The sequence below is a fragment of the Thamnophis sirtalis genome, unplaced genomic scaffold, assembly GCF_051295495.1.
Source record: "Thamnophis sirtalis isolate CommonGarterSnake01/CBP01778 unplaced genomic scaffold, rThaSir2_p1.2 scaffold_3, whole genome shotgun sequence".
NCBI classification, from domain to species: Eukaryota; Metazoa; Chordata; class Lepidosauria; order Squamata; family Natricidae; genus Thamnophis; species Thamnophis sirtalis.
This window is the reverse complement of record NW_028261383.1, coordinates 82677500-82700146: the sequence shown is the minus strand read 5'-3', so window position 1 is coordinate 82700146 and position 22647 is coordinate 82677500. Positions and strand designations below refer to the sequence as shown.

Sequence of the window (22647 nt, the reverse complement as noted above, 5' to 3'; positions counted from 1 at the left end):
ATTAAACAAGGAGTACTTTGTACACTGTGCAACAAATAGCCGTACCTCCATATTAATTCATGTTTGTTTATTCTGCAAAAGTATTAGGCATAGAGACATGAGCACAAAACACTGCCAAATAAATTAAACATTAACCAAAAAGCAAGATCACTGTCTCCCGGGTACAAGCAGTGATGAGCTGACACAGCACAATCAAAGCAATGCAGGTCCAAGTTGCAGCTGTTGTGAAGAAAAATGGATTGTTTCAGTCAGATATAGCAGCACCCACAATTTATAGGAATTTGGATTTAACAAGATATAGGACATAAAAAGGGTTCATGAAAATCACAAATTTGGTGTTCAAGAAAAAAAGGTTTTATTGTAATGGAATGCTACTACGTTTCCATCTCACTGTTGAAAAATAACAAATTCACTTGACATTTAACATTAGACTAAGAAAACAAACATAATATATGCTTATTTGCTTTAAAGCATACATTAAATATTTTTCATCTTTCAGTGAATGATTCTAAAATATACATCTGTAAATATAGACATTTACTCAATCATTAATTGTAACACAAACTGAACAGCTGAATTAAAAATCTTCTCATGTTCTATTAAGTAATTTTATTTTGGATTCCTTTGCTTCCCAAGGAAGTATGTATAGGAATGTCTGGTTTCAGAGATATTCTGTTTCAAAGTCTTTTCACAGAAGCCATGGCTACAATTTTCAAGGGATCTCCAAGGGACCTCAATTCTAGGATCCCTTTATTAAAAATAGAATCCCACTACTTTAGGAATGAAGGAATTTGCCTACATTCCACTTCATGCTGAATCAACAACAACAAAATGCACCACAAACAATATTTTATTCCATGCCACAAGTCTAGAAGGGGAATTTAATTCTTAAATTTCCTTAAACATGGAACTTTTATGCATTTGAAGAATAATTCTTCCAGAACAACACCTTAGCAAAACAAAAAAAAATTCTTTTTCCCCCTAGATTCCGTTCAAGTTAAAAAAAAAAACATTTAGATATTAAAAAATAATGCATTGTCTATTGATAATTTGGCCTGAATAGCAGCACCAAATTTAGTAGTGGGAGCACAAAAATTCAAAACAGCTTCAACTAATTTATAGCTATCCTTTTTAAAGTTTAGCTATGTAAAGCAGCACACAATTTGTTATCGGAATTTCAGTGGTAGATTACTTTGATTTATAATTTACCCGAGAGCTATTTGAGAGGAAAAAGGCAATAAATTAAGAAAGCTGCCCAGATCTCATTTCATCCCCATTTATAATTCTGAACTAGAAGGCAAAGAGTCACCTTTTTAAATCAGGGATTCATGAGTGGAATGGAATCTACTTAAAGATGAGATCAGATGACAAGAACATACTTGCGCCACTTAAGTAGAAATATTCCTAAAAGCCAGAGGGAGTGAGCACGTTCAAGTCCCGGGGTTTAAGATTGTGAGAATGTGAAGACCGCCTCTTCTCTTCGATAGGAGGAATATCCATCTTGGGAGGCTTGAAATTTGCAGAGTCCTCTGACATCCTGGTCGCCTGTATACGCATCAGTTCCATTGGAGATGGCTTCTGAGAACCCTTATATGTCTGAATGGTAAAGCCTCCTAAGACAATGCACAGCAATATGAAACAGATTACAATAAATGCTTCAATATATACCATTGCTATTACCAGAATTTCAACAAAGATACCAATTTGGAGAGGAAAATATTGCTAACAATATCTGATAACATCTGTTCCAAAGTTATCAGGAATTTTCCAACTCTTTGAAGATAACTTGCTATGACACTATTTTTCCAGACAGACCCCATCCTTCTCACCTTGATCTCATACAATCTCAGCATCCACCAGGTAACCAACCTGCCTTTGGAGCCCCACTACTCTCTGCAACCATCCTCAAAAAAGGGTAAGTTGGGGACCAAGAGATAGCAATAGCACTTAGACTTATATATCACTTCAGAGTGCTTTACAGCCCTCTCTAAGCAGTTTCCAGAGTCAGCATATTGCCCCCAGCAATCTGGGTCCTCATTTTATGACCTTGGGAAGATGGAAGGCTGAGTCAACCTTGAGCCACTCAAAATCAAACTCCTGAGGTGAGCAATGGGTTAGCCCTGCAGTACTGCATTCTAACCCATTGCGCCATCATGGCTCAATAGTTGTCAATCTGGCAAGATCCAGAAAAGGCTTCAGGATAAAGCAATACCGCCCCCTCAAGATGGAGGATATAACTGCTACCTTCAGGAGACATTAGCTGTTTTCTGTATCTAGATTCTCAGTTCCCCACGATGCTCTCTAAAAGAACCAAGAAGTACATGGATGTAGCACACACATGGCAGAGCTCATCCTGAGAAAATCCTATCATTCGGAGTCTAATCACCTCATCTGACTTAACCCATGTACAGTCTAAGCCAGAAGTGTAATTATTTTATTAGCAAAATGTTTCCCAAAAATTTTGAAGGGATGCTCAGAAAAATCTTTCTGCATCCCAAATAGGCACGGGGCACCTTAAATAGAACTGCAAGAACACAATCAGAGTAGAGAAGTAAAAAGTGAATGGCTTTATCACATCACCATCCTTATTACCACGATTTAAACTTGTGCATAAGCTCTTATCTATTCAATGAATGGTCACCGCATTGAGCCCCCTTCATGTTCACCTCCATATTCCAGAAATCAACCAGACATTCCAAACAATTGCCTATGAGATTGCTGAGAACATTCCGGAATGCCCCTGGAGTCTATCCAGATCTATTAAGACACCTGGGGCAGGTCATTTTAAGAACGGCTTTTTGGGGGAGGGGGCTAGAAAAGAGTATTGTAATCACTAGAGTATGACTAGCTCTCATATTCTCCAATTTGAGATCAGATGTCCATGCACAAAAACCAGTATCTCACATATAGCTGCCTATATGAACTGAGATTAGTTGGAGCACACACAGGATTGCACTAGGACCATGAATTCCTAAATCGTCTCAAGACTATAAAGATCCATAACATGAGCAGTCAAGGATACTCTATCCCCAGAGCTATAATGAGCACTAGAAAGAATCTTGTTGCCCAGCAAGGTGAGTAGTACACAAGCAAGATACCTTGTTCCTATAGCCCAACACAGGAATTCGGCATCTGCAGGTAACCTAACCTGTTCCAACAGGGCCATGTATTCCATCAATCAGCACTACCCTCCCTTCCCTTGGATCAGGAAACCTGGGAAATAACAACACTGCTGCTCTCCCCCAATCATACCCTCCTGGGATTTGCACACTCCTGTTCAATAATTGAGGATTCCACTTCTATTCTAATCCATTTACAAACGTTTTTCAAATTGTAACACAGAAAACGTCACCATCAGTTAGATCTTAGAAAGTAGGGAAATAGTAATAATAATCCTAGAAAGTAGGGAAATAGTATTCAACATTCAAGACAGAGTTAATGCTCCTTCACTATCTAAGTCTAAGACCTGTGTTACCATTTGCAAAAGGCTGTATCCTTGTAACATGATAGAAGTTCTGCAATTCCAATTCAAAACTGCTTCAAATTGTATTTTATTTTTAAGGGTTTTGATATACTTTCTTCCTTCTAGCCTTATTTTTTTAAAATCTAAAGTTGGATTTCTGATCTTAATTTAAACTTTATCTATCTCATTTAGAAACTGCCCATCTCCCTCACAAAGTCACTTTTTAAATTCTGAACCTTTGTAAAGTATATTTAATTTGTTCTTTCTATGTAAAAATCATGTTTTCTCAAAATAATACTATACCCGATTCAGTAGCAGATCTCTGAAGAGCTTTAGGTCCAAAAATGCTCCATTTTTCAGATAGTACTTTATCACTATCACCACTGTTGGAATCCATGAGGCCACGATCAGGACCAGGGACTGAAGCAGAAGCTCCATGACTAAACCAGCTTCTTCAATGAAAAAGCAGAAATCAAAACAGGGGAACCAGATTTTGTACATCAGATTTCCACAAATACCTTTCTCAACAGATATTCACACTCCAAGTAAATTTAAAACATAACATACACCTACAGGAACTTTATATGAAGTGTTTGATAAAATACTCAACTGGAGAATCAAACAGATTCCTAATATGAATACTTAAAATATGCATGGAATCTGGGTAACCAAGACATTCAGACAATTTGTGATTTTACTTTCCTTTTATGAAATGTACCTGTATGAGCGCTTGGGAGAAGAATGAGGAGTGCTGCTTGGTGTGGACTGGGCAGAAGAGGCCTGTTTATCTTCTTTTACCATCTCTCCACTTTGCATCTTCAAATTCTGTTAGAAAAGCAACAGACAAATATCTGGAAACTTTATAAATTTAACCTAGATCCTATCAATAATTAAAAAAAATGATTCCACATTTTTTGTCACTGCAACTTTATGAAAGTGTTTGGTGGTATGTTTTAAAAAGCTTCGTTCAAGATTGTAGGTTCTTACAGAAATGAGTAGACATATCTAAGAGCCTACTATTTCTCTATTGCTATTTAGCTATTCTGCAACTAAGAAAAAAGACCAGGTAGTCCTCGACTTACAACAATTCATTTAGTGAACATTCAACGTTACAACAGCACTGAAAAAAGTGACTTTTGATTGTTGACTTATGGTCATAAGTCGGGGACTACCTGTAGTAGAAACTTGAAACGCCTTCCTCAGAAAGGTTAGATTGTGATACTATGGTTTACAGTGTTACTTTCATTGCCAATGCATTGATACTGAATCAAGAATTCACAATACTATTTTTGAGGATGTACTAATTCATCAAGAAGAGACCACTGTGCTCCCACTCAGAACATTCCATTTCCCAACAGATCATGCAGTTCTGGAGAAGTAATTTCTAGAAGTACATTATCTAGGCCAGAAATGCCTTGAGATGCTCCATTATCATACATTAGCCACTTCTGGTTCAGAGGATTCACTTCTGGGTACTGCCAAACCACACCCATACAGTAATGGGGGGGGGGAGGAACAGAATGTTGTACAGTTCTCCAGAATTTCCCAATTCTGGATTAACAAATTTGGCACATTCCCCATTCACGCACACTTTAAACACACAATCCCAAGTCAACAAAAAAAGTACAACAACACAAAAAATAATGAATCACAGCGTTATCAAAGACGCACAGCAATAGATGTCTCTCCGTCCAGACATGATTCTGTAAAGTAATAAACTAACCATCTCTACCAACTAGAGTAATAAACTGGCTAAATGACAGCAGGGCCCAAAGACCTTACATGGAATGACTCAGCCACACGATGATATTTTGTTTCTTCTGCAGTGAGGCCCCTGTGTGGAGTGTAGCCGACATCTCTTAGCCCTGCCTGCTGTTCAAATCGCTGAATGCTCTCCTGGGTTTGTTCTAGAATGGACAACAATACACATTCACACATTTCTCAAAACCGCCTGCTGCAGTTTTCTAAGAGCGATGTCATAAACACCCACAATCACTAGCTAGTAAAGCAGAGAGTGGAAATTCTTTAAACCATGTGTAGCAAGGTTTCTAAAACATTCTGAAGTTGGAAACTTTGGAAAATGGGAGGGTTTGTTGCAGAGTGTAACAGCAAGATAATGTAGTAAACTCTATCAATGGCTTAGGATTCTGTCATACACATGAAAACACACACTTTCCTTCACCAATTAGTTCTATAATAAGATGGTTTAAGGTTTACCATAGGTGTTTCTAATAATTCATTACATATGTTCTATACGTACAAATAAAAACTCGCCAGAGGCAACCAAGCACAAGAGCATTAAGAGTATTAAGTTCATACAAGAGCATACAAGAGTATTAAGTTCTACTACCCCCTTCAGGTTTTTTGTTTTATTTGTTAAAAACACTCCCATTTCCTGATGCTATTTTTGGTTAAAGATGAAGCAGATTATTATTAGTCATCTAACTATACTATTTAAATTCATATCAGCTTCCAAGATTTAATCTTTAGCAGGAAACAACGGGCTGTAAACCATGATCCTTAGCTATAAGATATAGCGTTTAAAATATTATAATACCTTTTAAATTTTCTTAAATAAAACATTATCTACATTAAAGCAAACCTTGTTAGACAATTTTAATTCAATGGGAAAGAAAAGTAATCTTGGGTGATAGAGGTTTGTAGAACTCATTTTTCACACTGTTGTGATTTGTAGACAAATAAGAGTTCTAGTCCTGCCTTAGGCAGAGAAAAGCCAGCTGACTAACTTTAAGCCAGTCATTCCCTTTTAGCTCAACTCACCTTACGGCATTATCATTGTTGAGAAAATAGAAGGCAGAAGAATTATGTGAACTGCCTGGAGTTCCATAAAAATAAAGGCAGCATATCACTCAATCAATCAAATAACTAAAATTCAAGAACAGATGTTTCTAAAGCTAAGGCAGACCAAACACAGAAAGGGGTAGAAAGCTTTAAATTACATTGTACTGTAGTCTTAATTCAAGCATTCATTATGAAGTTACACAGCCTATTTTCTAATTATCTGCCCATTTACAGAATGTATATTATTGCCAACTTTTGATTTTTCAACATAATTCTGCATTGGTCAATATGTTATTTCCCACAAAGATATAGCAGCTACTAGTACACAGATGGCAAGAAGTTGCCTCTCACAGCCATTTGTTTAAAGGCATCATTTGTTGGACAGATGAAATGTGTTAGCTGGAAACTAATGAATGGTAGATGGCAGCAGAGGATCAATACTTTTACTAAAAGTGCAATACAGTACTACAGGCCCTGGTAAACATGTTTTTTTAGTTTTTCACTGAGGTATAACAGGTACGAGAATCAAAGGGTTGTTATGACATTTTATTTATAATTTAAAGATGTGTTTACCTCCCAGTATGGCATGTAATTTTCCCCTCTGCACAAATAGAACTACGTATGTCATAATTCTGACTTGGCTCAGTTGGGAGTGTGGCTATTGTACCAGGTTCCCTGCTGCACGGCAACTTCCTTGCCCGAGTTCCTGATTTCATTCCTGATTGGCAGAGGTTTTCCCCAGACTTACGTTCTTGGAGGGGACTTCCATCTGCCTTCCTTGGAAACAGGGTCTAAGAAGGGTCAAGACTTCATAGCTACCATGACAGCTATGGGCGTATTCCAGGTCAAGAGCCAAACATGGGACTGTGGTCACACAACAGATCTGGAATTCCTGTTGGGAGCAGTGGTTATGTGATCCTCAATTTAGGGAGCTTTTGGTGTCCCCTTTGTCATGGTCAGTTCATGCCTTGATTACCATGGGATTCTTTGGCACCAATATGCACTGCAAGGAGGCTGGTCCTATTACATTGATCCACCCCTGATGGCAGTGGGATTTCAGCGAGCTGAGGGTTGTTCCTATTGGTCTCCTGCACTGTCCTTCCAAACCTTATTTACCACTAGGAATAAAGGGGCAACAGAGGTTTTGGATTAGATCCTGAGTATGCGACCTCTCCCCCTCTCACAGAACTCATCACTCCCTATGGTTTACAAAGGAAATGAGAGAAGAGATGTAGAGTACCACAAATGGAGAGGAACTGAACCGAACAAAGGTTAGAGCCTCTATTAAGGCCTACTTTGTGGCAGTAAGAGTGGTGAAGCAGCAGTACTTCTCAGTCTGCAAATTGCCATCCCCCATAGTAGTGTTTTGAGTGACACAAGCCCTCTTAGGTAAAGGGGTGCAGAGACATATGGAAGCTCCAACAGAGAGGGCATCTTACAATACCCATCTGCTAGGAAATCTTGTTTGGCAGGCCCTAGAGGGCGGGCGCCTGCATCATGGAATTTTCTCTACACTGAGAGAAGGCTGGTTTCACCACTTCTGAGCCTTCAAAGGTCCTTTAAGACTTTGTTATGCCAGCAAGCCTGAGGATCCCAGGGCATTGAAAGACATGTGTTATTTCCTTGTTTTGTTCTGTTTGTTATCCTTTTTATTAAGGCGTATTAATTAATGATGAGTGGCTTTATGTACATATTCGCTGTTTTAACTTTGTTATACACTGCCCATAATCACTTTTGGTGAGATCTATATAAGTTTAGTAAATAAATAATTCAGAAGGTGGTCAGAAATAATTCTTAAATAAACGGGATACAAGTTACATTGCAAAATTCTCTGCAGAAATTAGCTTGCCCAACAAAGAATTGCAAGAGCTCTTACTTGCTATAAGAGAATTCATGATGATGTGGGTGGCTTTGGCCTTCACTACTGGTGTCTTGTTCCCCTCAGATGAAGATGGGGGGATTTTAGCAGAGAGATGTTTGCTAGTCTCCCCTTCCTCAACCTATACAGAGGAAGCCAGATGCAATTTTGGAAAAAGAGACAAAATTAGGAGAATTTCAGCTAAAATTTCAACTCTTGATCTCGTGGGCAAAAGTTTTGGACCTTGCATGGAACACAATGATCTTGAGCTGACATATTTCCATTCTCTTGCCTACAATATGAAACACTATACAACATTTTGAAACAACTATTCTTGTAGCCATCTGATAATAAGAATTCACCTAAAGAAGCTTCTTTTATTTTCACTAGCAAAAGTCTAGCTACAGAAATAACTAAAAAGGCTTCTTCAGCAATAATTCTCTTTCTCATGCATTTTTTTGCTTAAAGAGACAAGCACAATTTTCGGACTATGCACTATTTTTAAAAAGTAGACCATATCATAACTGCTTCCTTTCCTTATTAAAAAATAAACCTCTCAGTTATATAAAAGATACAAAATTAAAACTAAGCAACATAAAGTTATTTTAGTTATTTAAGCCTAGTATAGTTCATTTATAAATTTCATATCTTTATATAGCTCATATCTGTACTATAAGTATCAATTCCTTCTATATTAAAACAGTAATAAAGAATTTACAGAATGAGTAAACTGGGCTTGCAGATTTTATCTCATTTCCTTCCATTTAACCTAAAATTTGCAAAATAAAGATTCAGATCACACAGATTATACTCAGTGTAGAAGACATATAATCCTCTATTTACACCTATTTGTCTAGAGACCTTCTGAAGTTACGACAGTACAGGAAAAGCCACTTACAACCAGTCCTCGTATTTACAACTACAGATAGTCCTCAACTTACAACCACAATTGAGCCCAAAATTTATGTTGCTAACTGAGAAATTTGTTAAGTGAGTTTTCCCCCATTTTACAACTTTTCTTGCCACATTTGTTAAATGAACCACTGCAGTTGTTCAATTAGTAACCAGGTTGTTAAGTGAGTCTGGCTTCCCCAATGACTTTGCTTGTCAGAAGATTGCAAAAGGCGGATCACATGACGCAGGGATGCTGCATCCATCAGAAGTCTGAAAAATGGTCGAAAATCACTTTTTCAGTGCCGTTGTAACTTTGAACGGTCACTAAGCAAACTGTTGTAAGTCAAGGACTACTTGTATTAGTGACCTCACAGTCAAGTGGCCGTGACTCGGGCCCTCGGCAACCAACATGTATTTATGATGGTTGCAGCAACCTTCCCAAATGACTTCTGACAAGCTAAGTCAATGGGGGAAATCAAATCTGCTTAACAGCAAAAAAATGTCATAGAAACGGTCACATGACGACTCGCTTTATGACTGCATTGCTTAGTGGCAAAACTTCCCATTCCAATGGTGGCTGGAAATCAAGGGACTACCTGTATACTTTTTCATCTAAAAGGTTTTAATTAAAATACATTCCTTTGTTCAAAGTGCTCTAAGAATTATACTTGCTCTCCATTGCTGTCTCTCATTCATTTTATAAGAAACATTTTAGCAAGTCTGATCAGTGCAGAACTGTGTCATTTAAAAAAAGTTGTTTTACCTCTATGGATTTATGGGTTTAAAAAATGTATCGCTTCTTCCAATCAAATGTTTTGATATGTTTTAGTTGTTAATTAGGAGATGAAGCACCATCTCCTCCCAAGTATCATTAGAAATGTTATGCTATCTCTTTATTACCTCAGCAAACTGCATACCTGGGAAATCTTTCCATATTTGTGACCTGGAATGACTGGTTCTTTCCATAAGATATTGGTGGTCAGGTTTGAAGGAGGAGAAGTCATTGGTGTTGTATCCTCTAAGGCATCATCGTAACTGAATGCCCGACGATTCATTCCAATTGGCTGGGAGATCTTCCCTAGAAGGCTTCCCGAGCCATGTTCTATAGCTAAGGACAGAGATTGAGATTTCACACAATAATTTGGACTTTTAGTGTTTTACCTTTTCATAAGCAGAATAGATAATATTAGCCCTTCTTTCATCAAGGGCCTTCTAGGATCAGTGCCATGATTTTGAAATGCCTTTGATGCGGCTAATACAGCATTTATAACCAAATAAAGTGCAAAACATTATATCATGACCTAATATAGGATGGTAATCTTTCCCTTTGAGGTGCACACTGCTTAGAAAAGACTAACAAGCCTAAAGCAAGAGGCAGATAAGGACACTAATTGTAAATGAATTTGCATTTCTTCTTGGCATACCTTTTTACCCATATTCCCGCTCATCTGCTAGAGAAAAGCAGATTTTTTTCAACAATCTCATCTGACCCCTTACAAAGTATCTTCTGATATTTCTGATAAATACCTTTAGTCTAAAGTTTCCATGTTGCCCTAGGATCCTGGTTTCCCATCCTTGATTTAAACATCTTCTGTTTCATACATTTATTTCAAATGTGACATGTAAAACAATTTTTGGCTATAAAATTCTTAGAGGCCTAGCCAAATATTTTAGAAATGTTGTTACAGCTGAATTACTAAAATACAATTTTAATGTCAAAAACATTAGGACAGCGTATGAACTAGATGTTCTTTTAATAAGCTGATTATATGGCACAAAGCTGGTGTCAACTACATTGATAGACTTTCTCCATGATGATCTTTTCCCAACCTGATCTTCCAATGATGCACTGCATTGCCAGTTAAGCCATCTACTTTGCTGCTACTCATCCTCTTTTCTCTCCCCCCCCCCTTTTCCTAGCCTTCTCTAGTCTAGAGAACTAGGTCTTTGCATAATGTGTGAAAAAGTAGGATAATTTGAGGCTGGTCATTATGCTTCAAGTGAGAACTCTGGATTGATTTGTTCAATCATCTATTTGTTTGCCTGGATGTCCACAGTATTCTCAGAAGGCTTCTCCAACTCCAAAGTTCAAAAATAACAATATTTATTTAATCCTGCTTTTTTGAAGTCCTGATTGCATATCCTGATAATTGTAGATATATGTAACATCACTTCTGTGTGAGCTTCATTGGTTACTAGTATATTTCTGGGTGCAATTCAAGGTGCTAATTGTCATGGCTACATAGCTTGAGACCGAGTTACCTCAGGGATCATCTCTACCAGTCCAACCCAATCCAGAAGAATGAGCATGCTGCAGATCCTGTCAGCCAAAGAGTATTGGCTGCCGGGGGGGGTGGGGTTCCAACATGTGCTTTTTCCACAGCGACCCCTGCTTTATGGAACATCCTCCCTTTGGAGATAGAATGGCCTGTTAGCCTTTGTGTAAGATCTTACAAACCTGGCTATGTTCCCAAGTCTGAGACCTTGAATGTATTAAGGATCCCACTTCCTGGCTGTTTTGCTAACTGGCCAAGTATCTCATCTGCTATGTTTATTTATTCTGGATGTTTTGTTGTTTTAAAGTGCTTTCAGTGTCCTAATTGTAATATATTTTTTAATTGTAAACTGCCCTTGGTGATTAACTGAGATTGGTGGCTTTAGAAAGTGATGAATAAATAATAAATACATTATAGATACAGCATGGTCTATGAATATCTTTTCCAAGGTCTTGATTCATATTTGACTGCACCTTTATTGTTAAAGAGTTGATCCTAAAAGGCAGAAGCTATCCATCTCTCCGATATCCTCGCTGTCAATTCTAAGGCTGGTTGTTGGATTTCTTGCCATTAGTTTGTTCTTTGTATTTAGTTTTGGTCCCATTCTTTCAGTGTACTCTTTGACTATCATAGGTAGTCCCTAGGTTATGATGGCAATTGGACTGAGACTGTAATTGCTACGCGATGCAGTCATAGAGCGCAATGTCACATGACCAGACTCTTAATGACATGCTAGCCATCCTGGATAACATCATTTCCCCAAGGCATGTGAGTCATTACAATGAAAGTGACAAGAGTCCCAGATGAGGAGGGCAGGAATGCTATAGAGGGGGAGGCTGGGGAAAACCCTGGCAGGACCAGAAAAGGCCCCTTATGAGCTAGGAGACGCCAGAGTGTGCTGTAGCACAAATTGGGAGGACAGCAGGGTGTGTGTGTGGGGGGGGGGGCACAATGGGATGTGTATGCAGGAGGGTGGGTGGGAATTACCAGAGTAACTTTAGATATTATTTGCTGGCATCTCCTCCTGACTTTGCCTGTGGCAAACTGGCAGAGAAGGTCACAAATGGCAATCAGATGACCAAGGACCGGTCATAAGTATCACTTGTTCAGAACTATCACAACTTCGAACAGTTGCTGAACAAGAGATCCATAAGCAAGGACTACCTGTATTACTAGATCTTGGCGCTCCTTTGTATTTTCAGCTATCGAAGTAGTATCATCAATGTAACACAGGTTTTGGATCTTTCTTCAATTTTAAAACCATCTTCAAATTCTTCCAATCCAGTTTCCTTTAATATATGTTCAGCATTAGGTTAAATAAATAAGGGGAGACACTACGGCCTTGTTTTTCCTCCTTAGCCAATATAGAGCCAGTACATTTCACTAAGTTCTATCCAAAAACATCATTTTTTCACTAAGGCAATGAGATGTTCTGAAATACCCATTTTCTAAGCACATTCTATAGCTTAATGATTGATACAATTGATATTTCTGTAATCAAGGAAGCCTAGGCTGGCTTCCTTTTGATATTAGTTGGCTTTCTCAATTATACAGCATACATCAGCAACAACATTTGGTGTTACCTTTACTAAAGCCAGTTTGAACAAGTGTCATCTCATTTTCCATTGAGGAATCTAATTGGCATTGGATGATTCTAAGCTTCATTTTTAGTATGTGGAATTATGGATATTATACAATAGTTTGCATATTCATTTATGTCTCTTTTTTTGGTATTAGAATATAGATCAGGGTTCCACAAAATGGCAAGTATCAACCCCCCAAGGCTTGATGAGATTGTTGTTGTGGTTATTATTATGCCTAATAGCATTAAAGTAATATTTATTAAATCATTTTAATATAATAAATATTTGGGGGTCAATGAACAATCTGAATCTCCATGAAGGGATTAATTAGCTGAAGAGCTTGGGAACCCCTGACAGAGATAGATCTTTAGTCCCCAGACAAGAACACTGTCATTCTCCAAATTTGCTGGATATTTAAGTCTTCTTTTGTGGTTTGACATATTTCTAGTATTTGAGGTTCCTTTAAGTAGGGAATATTTTTAAATATATCTTGGATGTTTACATCTCTGTACATTTGTAGTGTATTTTAGTGTACATCTTCAATCTTTCATCGATCTTTGAATCAATTATTATCTGTCCATTAATGTCCATTAGCACATCAATTTGAGTTTGGAATCTTTTTCTGAATTCAGAAATCTTTTGGAAGACTTTGTTTTTCCATGTCTGTTTCCATCTTCAGTGACTTCAGAGATGCCATTGTAATACTGCTCTTGTCTCTTCTAACAGTTCTCTGAAACCCTTTATTAAATTTCTTCCTGAGATTTTTGTCTTGTCTTTGGCTTCTCTTTATAGCAATTTCCACAATTAGTTCAGACATCTGGTTTGCTTTCTTCCAAATACCGGAAAGAGAGGCAGTATGAAAAGGCTGAACATTTTACTTATAAATGCATGAGGATTTTGAAATATTTTCTATTGCTGATTAAAGATGTATACTAGCCTAATGTACTACCCCCAAATCGTGAACTTTTTTCCACATATGGACACGGAACAGAGGCATACTAGCTCTTCAATCAAAACAAACATGCCCAATGGCAATTTAATTAGGACTCAAAAGAATAGAAATTAACATCAGAATAACTAAATACATAAATCAATAGATAGCAAATAAAACCTTTTTTTAAAAAGAGAATGTAAGAACATAGTATTTAAAAAAAAACCTTAGACCATCAAGCCAACCTCCTATCCAAAGAGGAATCCAAATTAAACGAGCCAGAACCCTGCTTAGTTTGCTTATTTCTTTTTTTTTAAATTATATGACTGCCCCATCCTAAGCAATTCTGAGCACTTCACAACGTATTCAATTATTCTTGAATAAATTCAGTACAAGAGTCTAGCCATCTATTTCTCTAGCCTTTGGTTCTGTCATACAGACTCCTGGATGTAAATAAACCCTCCTTAAAACAGTATTAAAAAACCCTTCAGAAACGTTAATTGGAAACTAAGCATTTGTTACAATCACTACTGCACCCTGTTTTAATATATATGAATTCTGTATCAATTAGTTTTACCAGGAACATCTGTTGGTCTCGAAGTCATGATTGTAACTCCAGATGCTTCACTATTTAGAAATCCAGGACAGGGCTGCTGTTACCTAATAAAAATATAAGATATTTTGGTCTGTAATAATTAGAGTAGAATAAAATATCTTGGCTTATGATAAAACCAAGAATATCACAAGAAAGTTCTTTTTTTTTAAAGAATGAATGCTGCTGAATAATTTGAAGCAGCAATATGAAACAACATGATAAATTAATTGATCCAGGTATTGTTATGATAAAAAAGGCCAAAATATCTTACCACAAGTTATGATGACAGAAAGATGTCAAAATAAGGCATTCTCTTGCTGAAGCTGAAACTATCAAATCATCCCCAGGAGCTTCCATGCAGAAAGACTAACAAAAATTAAGAAGCAAGATTTTTTTTAATTAAAGCAGTAAGAAACATTGCAGCAGATGTTTATATTTCCTAGGTATTATTAGGTATGCTTAGAATTGCTTTAACTATTTTATTTTTTTAATAAATTTTTTATTTTCAAACATAAACATGCAAAACATTTAACATAAAAAAATCTCTTTAACTACATACAGTGTGTCAATTGGTTATAAAATCTTTCTCCGTCTTTTCCATAGTCATCACTTGTGCTTTATCAAAAATCACTTATTGTCAATCAAATATCTTCATATACATTATTATTGAACTTCATTTGTTTAATTATCACTATTGTTTCACCATTTTAAACAAGATACTCTAAATATGTATCCATTTATATTATGATGATTCATTATATCATCTTCAATATATCCAATATGTTTGTGTCCTATTCTAAATCATTCTATTATTTTAGCATTAAGAACATTCTCTAATAATTTTCAATTCCATGTTTTCCATTATTAGTATCATCAATCTAACATACATTTATACAAATTATTATAATTGTTAAACTTCCATTAAGCATAGTTATTATTACATCCTTTTTATATGGCATATTAAATTTGAAGTAAATTTATATTATGGCATTTCATTACATCATCCTGAAATCATCCAATGATATTACATCTTTATATACTATATAGAATTATTTATCTTTTATAAAAAGGCTTTTCAACATCATCTCCATCATCCTCACTTACAGTTTATATAAAATTTCATATTATCAATCTAGTATATATAAATGCTTTATTATCATTATTGATCATTTATTTGACTATAGTTATTATTACTTTATCTTATCTATAATATTCAAAGTTTAACTACATTTAACTAAATTTTATTGTAACATTTCATTTCATCATCCTGTATCCTTCCAGAAATAGTGCAGTCCGATATCTCTTGCCATTTGTAGAATCTGTATTCTAAGTGTTTTCTTGATAAGTCTTATGTGGACTTCTCTTGACAACTTGTTGTTCATTGGATATCTTAAAAGAATTCGAAACCTCCATCTGTTCCTTTCATCTGCTTGACTTTTGTTATCACTGGTGCTTCTGCCGAAATCACTCTCATTGTCTCTGCCAAATTTTCTCCCCTATCTTCATCTATGTTTTGACATCTGATATAGAGTTCCAGTTCATCGATCTCTCCTTTCTGTATTTTGCACTTATCATTCCCCTCCACACTCAATTTGTTGTCAATGTCAACAATTTTCTTATCACTTTCATATGTCTCTGTAATTTTTTGAATTCTGTCCTCAAATTTCATTGTTGTTTTATAGGTATTCTCAATTCTTCCCTCCGTACTTTCTGTATTTTGATATTTTGTATTTTGATCTATAAATTCAAGACTCTTTTCAATTCTCTCTGTAGTTATTAAGAGTTTTTGAATTTCTAATATATTTTTGCAATGTTAGTTCCTTTTCTTGTTCATATAGTGCCATTTTTCCAAGTTATACACACTGCTATTAAAACATCCAAGGCTTTTGCTAGGTTTCAAACAAATTCAGTGAAGTTTTTTCCACTGACCCTTTCAGTATACCAAGCCAATAGCTTTGTAATATCAGATGTTGCCAAGCCTCTAGCTACTAGATGGCAGTGTTACATGTTTTCCCTTTGTTTTTGGCTCTTTTTTTCTAAACTCTGAACTCTGGAAAGGATTTTTCTCCAAAAAGAGAATAGGAAAAAAAATTGTTTAAAGATTATGATCTGGCTGAGCCTTGCGAGGAAAGAGGCTTTTAATCCACAAACACAAAAATGGGAAAAGTATAGAGGAAGAATGGAAGAATGGGGAAAATAAGACCAGTCCAGTTTAAAAGTAAGAGCCATTTGTAAACATCCATAAAAAACAAACAAAATTAAAGTGAAAAAGATAACACGATAGTTTTAAACCAGGGTAAATTCGCTGCTTGTTTCCTTCAATTTTATTTTAACTCTGAGTCTTTTTGGGTTTTCTCTTCTCTAATAATAAAGCATCTCACCATTTCAACATACTGTCTCTCCTGTGCTGCTTCCGTTTCAGGGGCTTGTCCTAACCTTCTGTAGCCATATTGGCTGCTTCTCTTGTAGCCAGCAAAAAGAGCTTTTTCCTGGATCAATCAGGGGCTTTGCGATGCCCCTGAGATCAGCAGGACATGCCCTTCACTACCACCATTCCTTCAGAACAGTTTAGATCCAAAAGGATCACCCAGCAACAGAGATATCAACAGCAATCCTGGAGCCCCAAAATTGCATGTTGTGTCGCTGCAACGTCAAACACCTCCCCCTCCCAAATTGCTTTAACTATTTTAAAGACATCTAACTGGGTAATTCTACAGTTATGAAATGGCTTCCATTTGGAGGTCCTGCAACATTTTATATAATACAACTAAAATACCTAGCTACCAGTAGTAATATCAAAGAAACCTCAACTAGGTTGGGGAGGGGAGAAAAGGACAGTTGGAAAAGTGCAAATCCCATTTGATAAAAATATATTAGTACTGGCAAAATAGCATAGCATTATAGCGCTCAGCACATTAGAGCATAATCAGAATCTAGCATACTATATGCAAGACATGTATCATGTATCGCCTTCCAGGTTCTACCTAAATTTTTGTATTATAGTTTTCAGCCATACTATTAAAATTCAGATTTGAAATACATATAATATTTTAGTATAATTTGTGTTAGTTATTTTGGTGTAATAATGGAGCAATGGTTAGAATGCTACTTCTGCTGACTGCTGGCTGCCTGCAATTTGGCAGTTCGAATCTCACCCGGCTTAAGGTTGTCTCAGCCTTCCATCGTCCATGGTTGGTAAAATAAGGACCAGATTGTTGGGGGCCAATATGCTGACTCTGTAAACCGCTAAGAGAGGAGTGTAAAACACTATGAAGCGGTATATAAATCTAAGTGCTATTGCTATTTTGTGTTCTTCTGGATTGCGCATTCCACAATAGCAACACTACAGTATACTGCATGAATCAAATACTGAATCATATGGGCAGCATATAACAACAAAGTCGTTTAACCTCATTTTACCTATTTAACACAGACATAATCCCCCCACAGCACTGTTTTAAGAGGGTATGAATACTCTTAATAGAATAAAAGTAGCAATATCTGGATATGTAATAATTACCACTGTTTGTCATTTGTTATTCTACCATTGTCATTGTTGATCAAAGTTACAGATTTTACTTTCTGACGTGCAAAGGAATTTAAAAATAGATATGTTAAGAATATTTGAAGCTTTTTAGACACTTTAATTTGATTGTGAAGTCACCCATCACCCAAGTTTTTGGATTATGTGCAAAACATATCCAAACAATACCGGTAGACATTTATGGTCCATAACAATTTGTCTGTCTTACATTCAGTTAAAACAACCTGCATAACCAAGCCCATTATGCACTGACAAATCAAATAAGAGGAATATAAACAAAATGACCAATAGAAATTTTGCCAAAGCTTCTCTAAAGAACAGGTAACATGCCCCAGAGCATAAAGTGCATCTATATTGTAATGCAACCTTCCATCTAATGTAAAACAACTTTAAATGCGGTAGTAACTGGAAAGCTTTACAATTGCAATCTGTTTATCACCAAGAGTAAATGAAGGCTGAATAATGAGCTAGTTACTAGGAGTCAAAAACTACCTGACAGCACATAAATAATCAATTTACAATTGCTTTACAATTGCAATCTGTTTATCACCAAGAGTAAATGAAGGCTGAATAATGAGCTAGTTACTAGGAGTCAAAAACTACCTGACAGCACATAAATAATCAACATCATCACTATCTATGCTGCATTATTCAACTGGAGAATTCACCTCTGTTATTATAATAGCCAAGTTAGACAGTTTTAAGAGGGGACTAGTTCAGCATGTTCACAAAGGACCCAAGTATCAAAATCAGTGGCTGTTTATTATCCCTTGAAGCAAGGAAGCATGTCCTAAATGCAGCACTGGAAAGGAGCCATAGCTATCCAGGGTTGTGAGTTTCCGAAGGGCATCCCCTTGATTACCGGGCTGAACTCTATCAACTACAGTACTATTGCCTAATCTGTTTTTTGATCTGCTCCAGCTCTTGATGCATTTGGAATAGGGAAGAAAACGTGGCATTTAATATTACCATGCAATTATTATTATTTTTTAAATCAGCTTTGATTAGGTTGTTAACCATTACTTAGCAGAAAATCTATGTAGAGATTCTCAGTCATCTTTTGTCCCAAAGATGCTTTTTCAGGAGGCAACTGGACTTCCTTGCTTTTCTTTGAAGACGTTTTCGCTTCTCATTCCAGAAGCTTCTTTAGCTCCAACTAGAGATGGTGGGGAATGGAAGGAAATAGAATAGAAGAGTTGGAAGGGACCTTAAAGGTCTTCTAGTCCAACCCCCTGCTTAGGCAGGAAACCCTACACCACTTCAGACAAACGGTTATCTTAAAAACTTCTAATGTTAGAGCATTCACAACCTCTGGAGGCAAGTTGTTCCACTGATTAATTGTTCTAACTGCCAGGAAGTTTCTCCTTAGTTCTAAGTTGCTTCTCTCCTTGATTAGTTTCCACCCATTGCTTCTTGTCCTGCCTTCGAGTGCTTTGGAGAATTTATATTCCTTGCAAATGACCAGCTGTCTGCAAGGAATATAAATCCTTCCATTCACCACCATCCAAGTCAGAGCTGAAGAAGCTTCTTGGATGAGAAGCAAAAATGTCTTAAAATAAAAACAAGAAACTCCAGTTGCCTCTTGGGGGGGGGGGGGGGGACAGCTATGGGACATGACTTAGCAGCTGCTAGAGAAAGGGCAGAGGAGTGGAAGGAAAACACGCATACAAGGCTAAGTGTGCCGAGAGAGGAGCCACAAGGCTCCAGTCCTTAAAACAGCCCTCCTACCTGTTAGCGACTACTATCAATAGATACAAACTAAATGTAATTCACTCTAATCTTGATTGCAGGAAATGCAACTTCAGACCTTACACATTTCTTAAGAGGTCCTTAAGGGGGAGTGCATAAGCGCACCAGCGTGCCTACTGTCCCTGTCCTACTGTCTCTATTTATATGTACTCATTATATGTGTTTATGTCTAAATTTTGCTTTCTTATATTCATTTATTTGTGCCATTTTTTCTTGTGTCCATGTCTATACTGATACTTATTTCCTTGTACGTGTTGAAAAATAAAATAAAATAAAATTTAAAAATTTAAAAATAATAAAATAAAATAATAATAATTTTTAAAAAGAACTAGGAAAAATAATGAAATATCGCGTCCTGGCCATCGAAACTACACGGCTATGGATGAAGCATGTAACAGTGATATCCATCGTCATCGGGGCACTTGGCACCATGTCCAAGAATTTTACAAGTTACATCAACAAATTGCAGCTTCCTGAAATAACACCAGTGGAACTGCAAAAAATTGTGCTAGTCGGAACATCTTATATTTTAAGAAGGTACTTGGTTGATACCTAGGATGCTGGCAGCAAACCGTATCAACCATTAGCACTAGTCACTGGTATTTGTAATGCATTTTTGAATGTTGAGTTGCCTGAGTTTCATGTTTAATGAATGAAATATATAATGATAATAATAATGGTTAGGAGTCGAGCTGTTGAGCTATCAACCAGCCCCAAAGGCTGTGAATCTCACCAAAGATTACTAGCAATACTACTCCTGATGATGATGATGATGATGATGATGATGATGATGATGATGATGATGATGATGATGATGATGATGATGATGGGTCCCCAAACTTGGCAACTTTAAGACTTATGGACTTCAACTCCCAGAATTCTCCAGCAAAGCTGGCTGGAGAATTCTGGGAGTTGAAGTCCACAAGTCTTAAAAGTTGCCAAGTTTGAAGACTTGCCTTAAAATGTTCAACAGCGAGAAAACGAGCACTGAGCCGAAGGGCGCCACGGGAGAGGCGTGTTTGCACAGCAGCCACGGCGTCTCTAAGGAGGAGCCGGCTAAGTCGGCCGATTCCGGTTTCATCAGACTGTATCTTCTGCCTCTCCTCCACGTTTCCCGGCAAGGGAGCTTTCGGGGTCACGCAAAACCTCGGGAACACCCCAACCCGCTTTCCACGGCTTAGCCCCCCCACGCCGCGGGCTACCGCCAGCGAAGCTCGCTCTTCGCTGGCCGCCAGGCTCAGAAGCAACCCTCGCTCGCCTCCGCCTTTCGAGGACGTACCTGCCTTGGGCTGCCTGCAGCCCCCGCACTGGTTTCCCCTACCCGATACTAACAGGTCTGCCGGGCCCGCAGGTCGGTCGAAAGAAGGAAAAGGAGGCACGGCAGGCTCCGCGCAAGGAGGCCTGAGCCGCCGAGGCCCCGAACCGCCATGACGCAAGTGAAGCTGGGAAGAAATGAGCTGACAGATCCAGCCCGCCCACCGCGAAGGCGTGGGCTTAGAGCCGCCAGCAGGGGGCGCCGTAGCGCCTAAGTCTTGCGAGAGCTCTGCTGGTCGCGTCTCTTAGAGCGGGGGGGGGGGGGTCCGACATGGCTGGCGGGAGGGAGGAATAAAGTTTCAGAGTTGGATAGGGCTAGCGGGAAATCGAGCCCCCGGGCTGGGGATTAAGGCATCAGGCCAAAACCCGGGAAAGTGTGAGTGCTACGTCCTGCCTGAGGCACAAAGCCAACGAGATTATCTTGGGTCATTCGTTCTTTCTCAGCCCTAGGAAGGAAACGATGACAAATCACTTTGGAAAATCTTGCCAAGAAAAATGAGACTGAGTCGCCAGGAGTCAAGCTGACTCGAAGGCAGTAGAATTAAAAGAGGGGGGTGAGACTAATAGTAAAACTTGTTTCCTAGGAAATAAGGGGTGGTGTAACTTGGGTTTTGTTTATGGTTCCCTTGCCTGCCTTTCCTTCAGGAGCTCAAGCCCCTCCCCCCATGTAATACTCCTTTGTTCTTGGTTTTGTGTAATTGCGGTGAATTTCATACCTTTGTAAAGTATGAAATACAGCATACTTGATGTGTGTAGTCACTCAGCCGAGATAACAAAAGTGCATATTAAGTGTCCTTAAAAGTTTGAAAATGGAAAGCTGATTAGAGGTGATGCTACATTTGCAAGTCATCAAGAATTTAATGTGGCCGTTTCACTGCAGGCCTTTTAATTCCTTCCAATTCAGCAGAATTGGATGATGACTGTGGCCAGGAGAACTCTCCAATGAGACTAAATTCCTTGTGGCAGGAAGAGAGTGCCCAAAGAAAAGTATATCAGTATATCTATATGTGGAAAAGACAGGTAGGCAGTAGTTCCTTTCTAAGCCCTTGTGGCCATATGACCCAGAACAGAGCAAATGCCAGCTGGATTTCCAGGGACACATTGGGGCCAGCTGGATTTCCAGGGACACACTGATCTGGGTACAGTTCATTTCTCAGTAGACAACTATTTTTAAAGTTTCAGCATTTCCTCTTGAGTCTATATTGTTTTCTCAACTCAAAGCACTTCCTTTTTGGAAAGAATAAATAAATCTGGATACAAAGCATATAAAACAGATTGAAATAATACAGAGCATGGTTTCTGGAATTCTTTCCAATTTTTTTTCACTCATCATGGATAGAAAAAACTATTCCCTCTTGTGGAGTAATTTGTTGAATCTGCATGTGTGTATGTGCTTCTGCCTTTGTATTGTTTCTGTAGCAATTTGGGAACTGCGTAGCACAGTGTTTCTCAACCTTGGCAACTTGAAGATGTCCGGACTTCAACTCCCAGAATTTTGGCTGGGGAATTCTGGGAGTTGAAGTCCGGACATCTTCAAGTTGCCAAGGTTGAGAAACACTGGTGTAGCATAAAGATATTAGCTAAGGCACTTTTTATCATGCTTAAATGCAATTGTTGAAAGTTAACACTGAATGCTTG

The 22647-nt window shown here is 37.8% G+C and overlaps 1 protein-coding gene across 3 annotated transcripts; it reads right to left on the bottom strand.

Annotated features, from left to right (window-relative positions):
• Positions 1–52: 52 nt before the first annotated feature.
• On the bottom strand, positions 53–21167 carry KIAA1191 (KIAA1191 ortholog). Of its 3 annotated transcripts, XM_087709367.1 has the most exons (10): positions 20975–21166; positions 14674–14768; positions 14385–14467; positions 9935–10125; positions 8142–8265; positions 5246–5370; positions 4182–4288; positions 3767–3915; positions 1380–1613; positions 53–219 (listed from the first exon to the last, which is right to left on the bottom strand). In XM_087709367.1, the coding sequence occupies exons 3-9, from the start codon at positions 14410–14412 to the stop codon at positions 1405–1407; spliced, it is 933 nt and encodes a 310-aa protein (XP_087565493.1). In that variant the 5' UTR covers positions 14413–14467; positions 14674–14768; positions 20975–21166; the 3' UTR covers positions 53–219; positions 1380–1404. The 3 variants fall into 3 exon arrangements, with proteins under 3 accessions (XP_087565493.1, XP_087565494.1, XP_013920917.2); XM_087709368.1 differs by having other exon boundaries at positions 53–1613; positions 3767–3912; positions 20975–21167; XM_014065442.2 differs by having other exon boundaries at positions 53–1613.
• Positions 21168–22647: the final 1480 nt, after the last annotated feature.

What these genes read in the sequence shown, in the direction of transcription:
- KIAA1191 (XM_014065442.2), bottom strand. Translation starts at nt 14,412, where the DNA reads ATGACTTCGAGACCAACAGATGTTCCTG. An exon ending in CATGAATTCTCTTATAGCAA is followed by an intron (nt 5,371 to 8,141) that starts GTAAGAGCTCTT and finishes TGTCCATTCTAG; the next exon opens with AACAAACCCAGGAGAGCATT. An exon ending in GAGATCTGCTACTGAATCGG is followed by an intron (nt 1,614 to 3,766) that starts GTATAGTATTAT and finishes GCATTGTCTTAG; the next exon opens with GAGGCTTTACCATTCAGACA.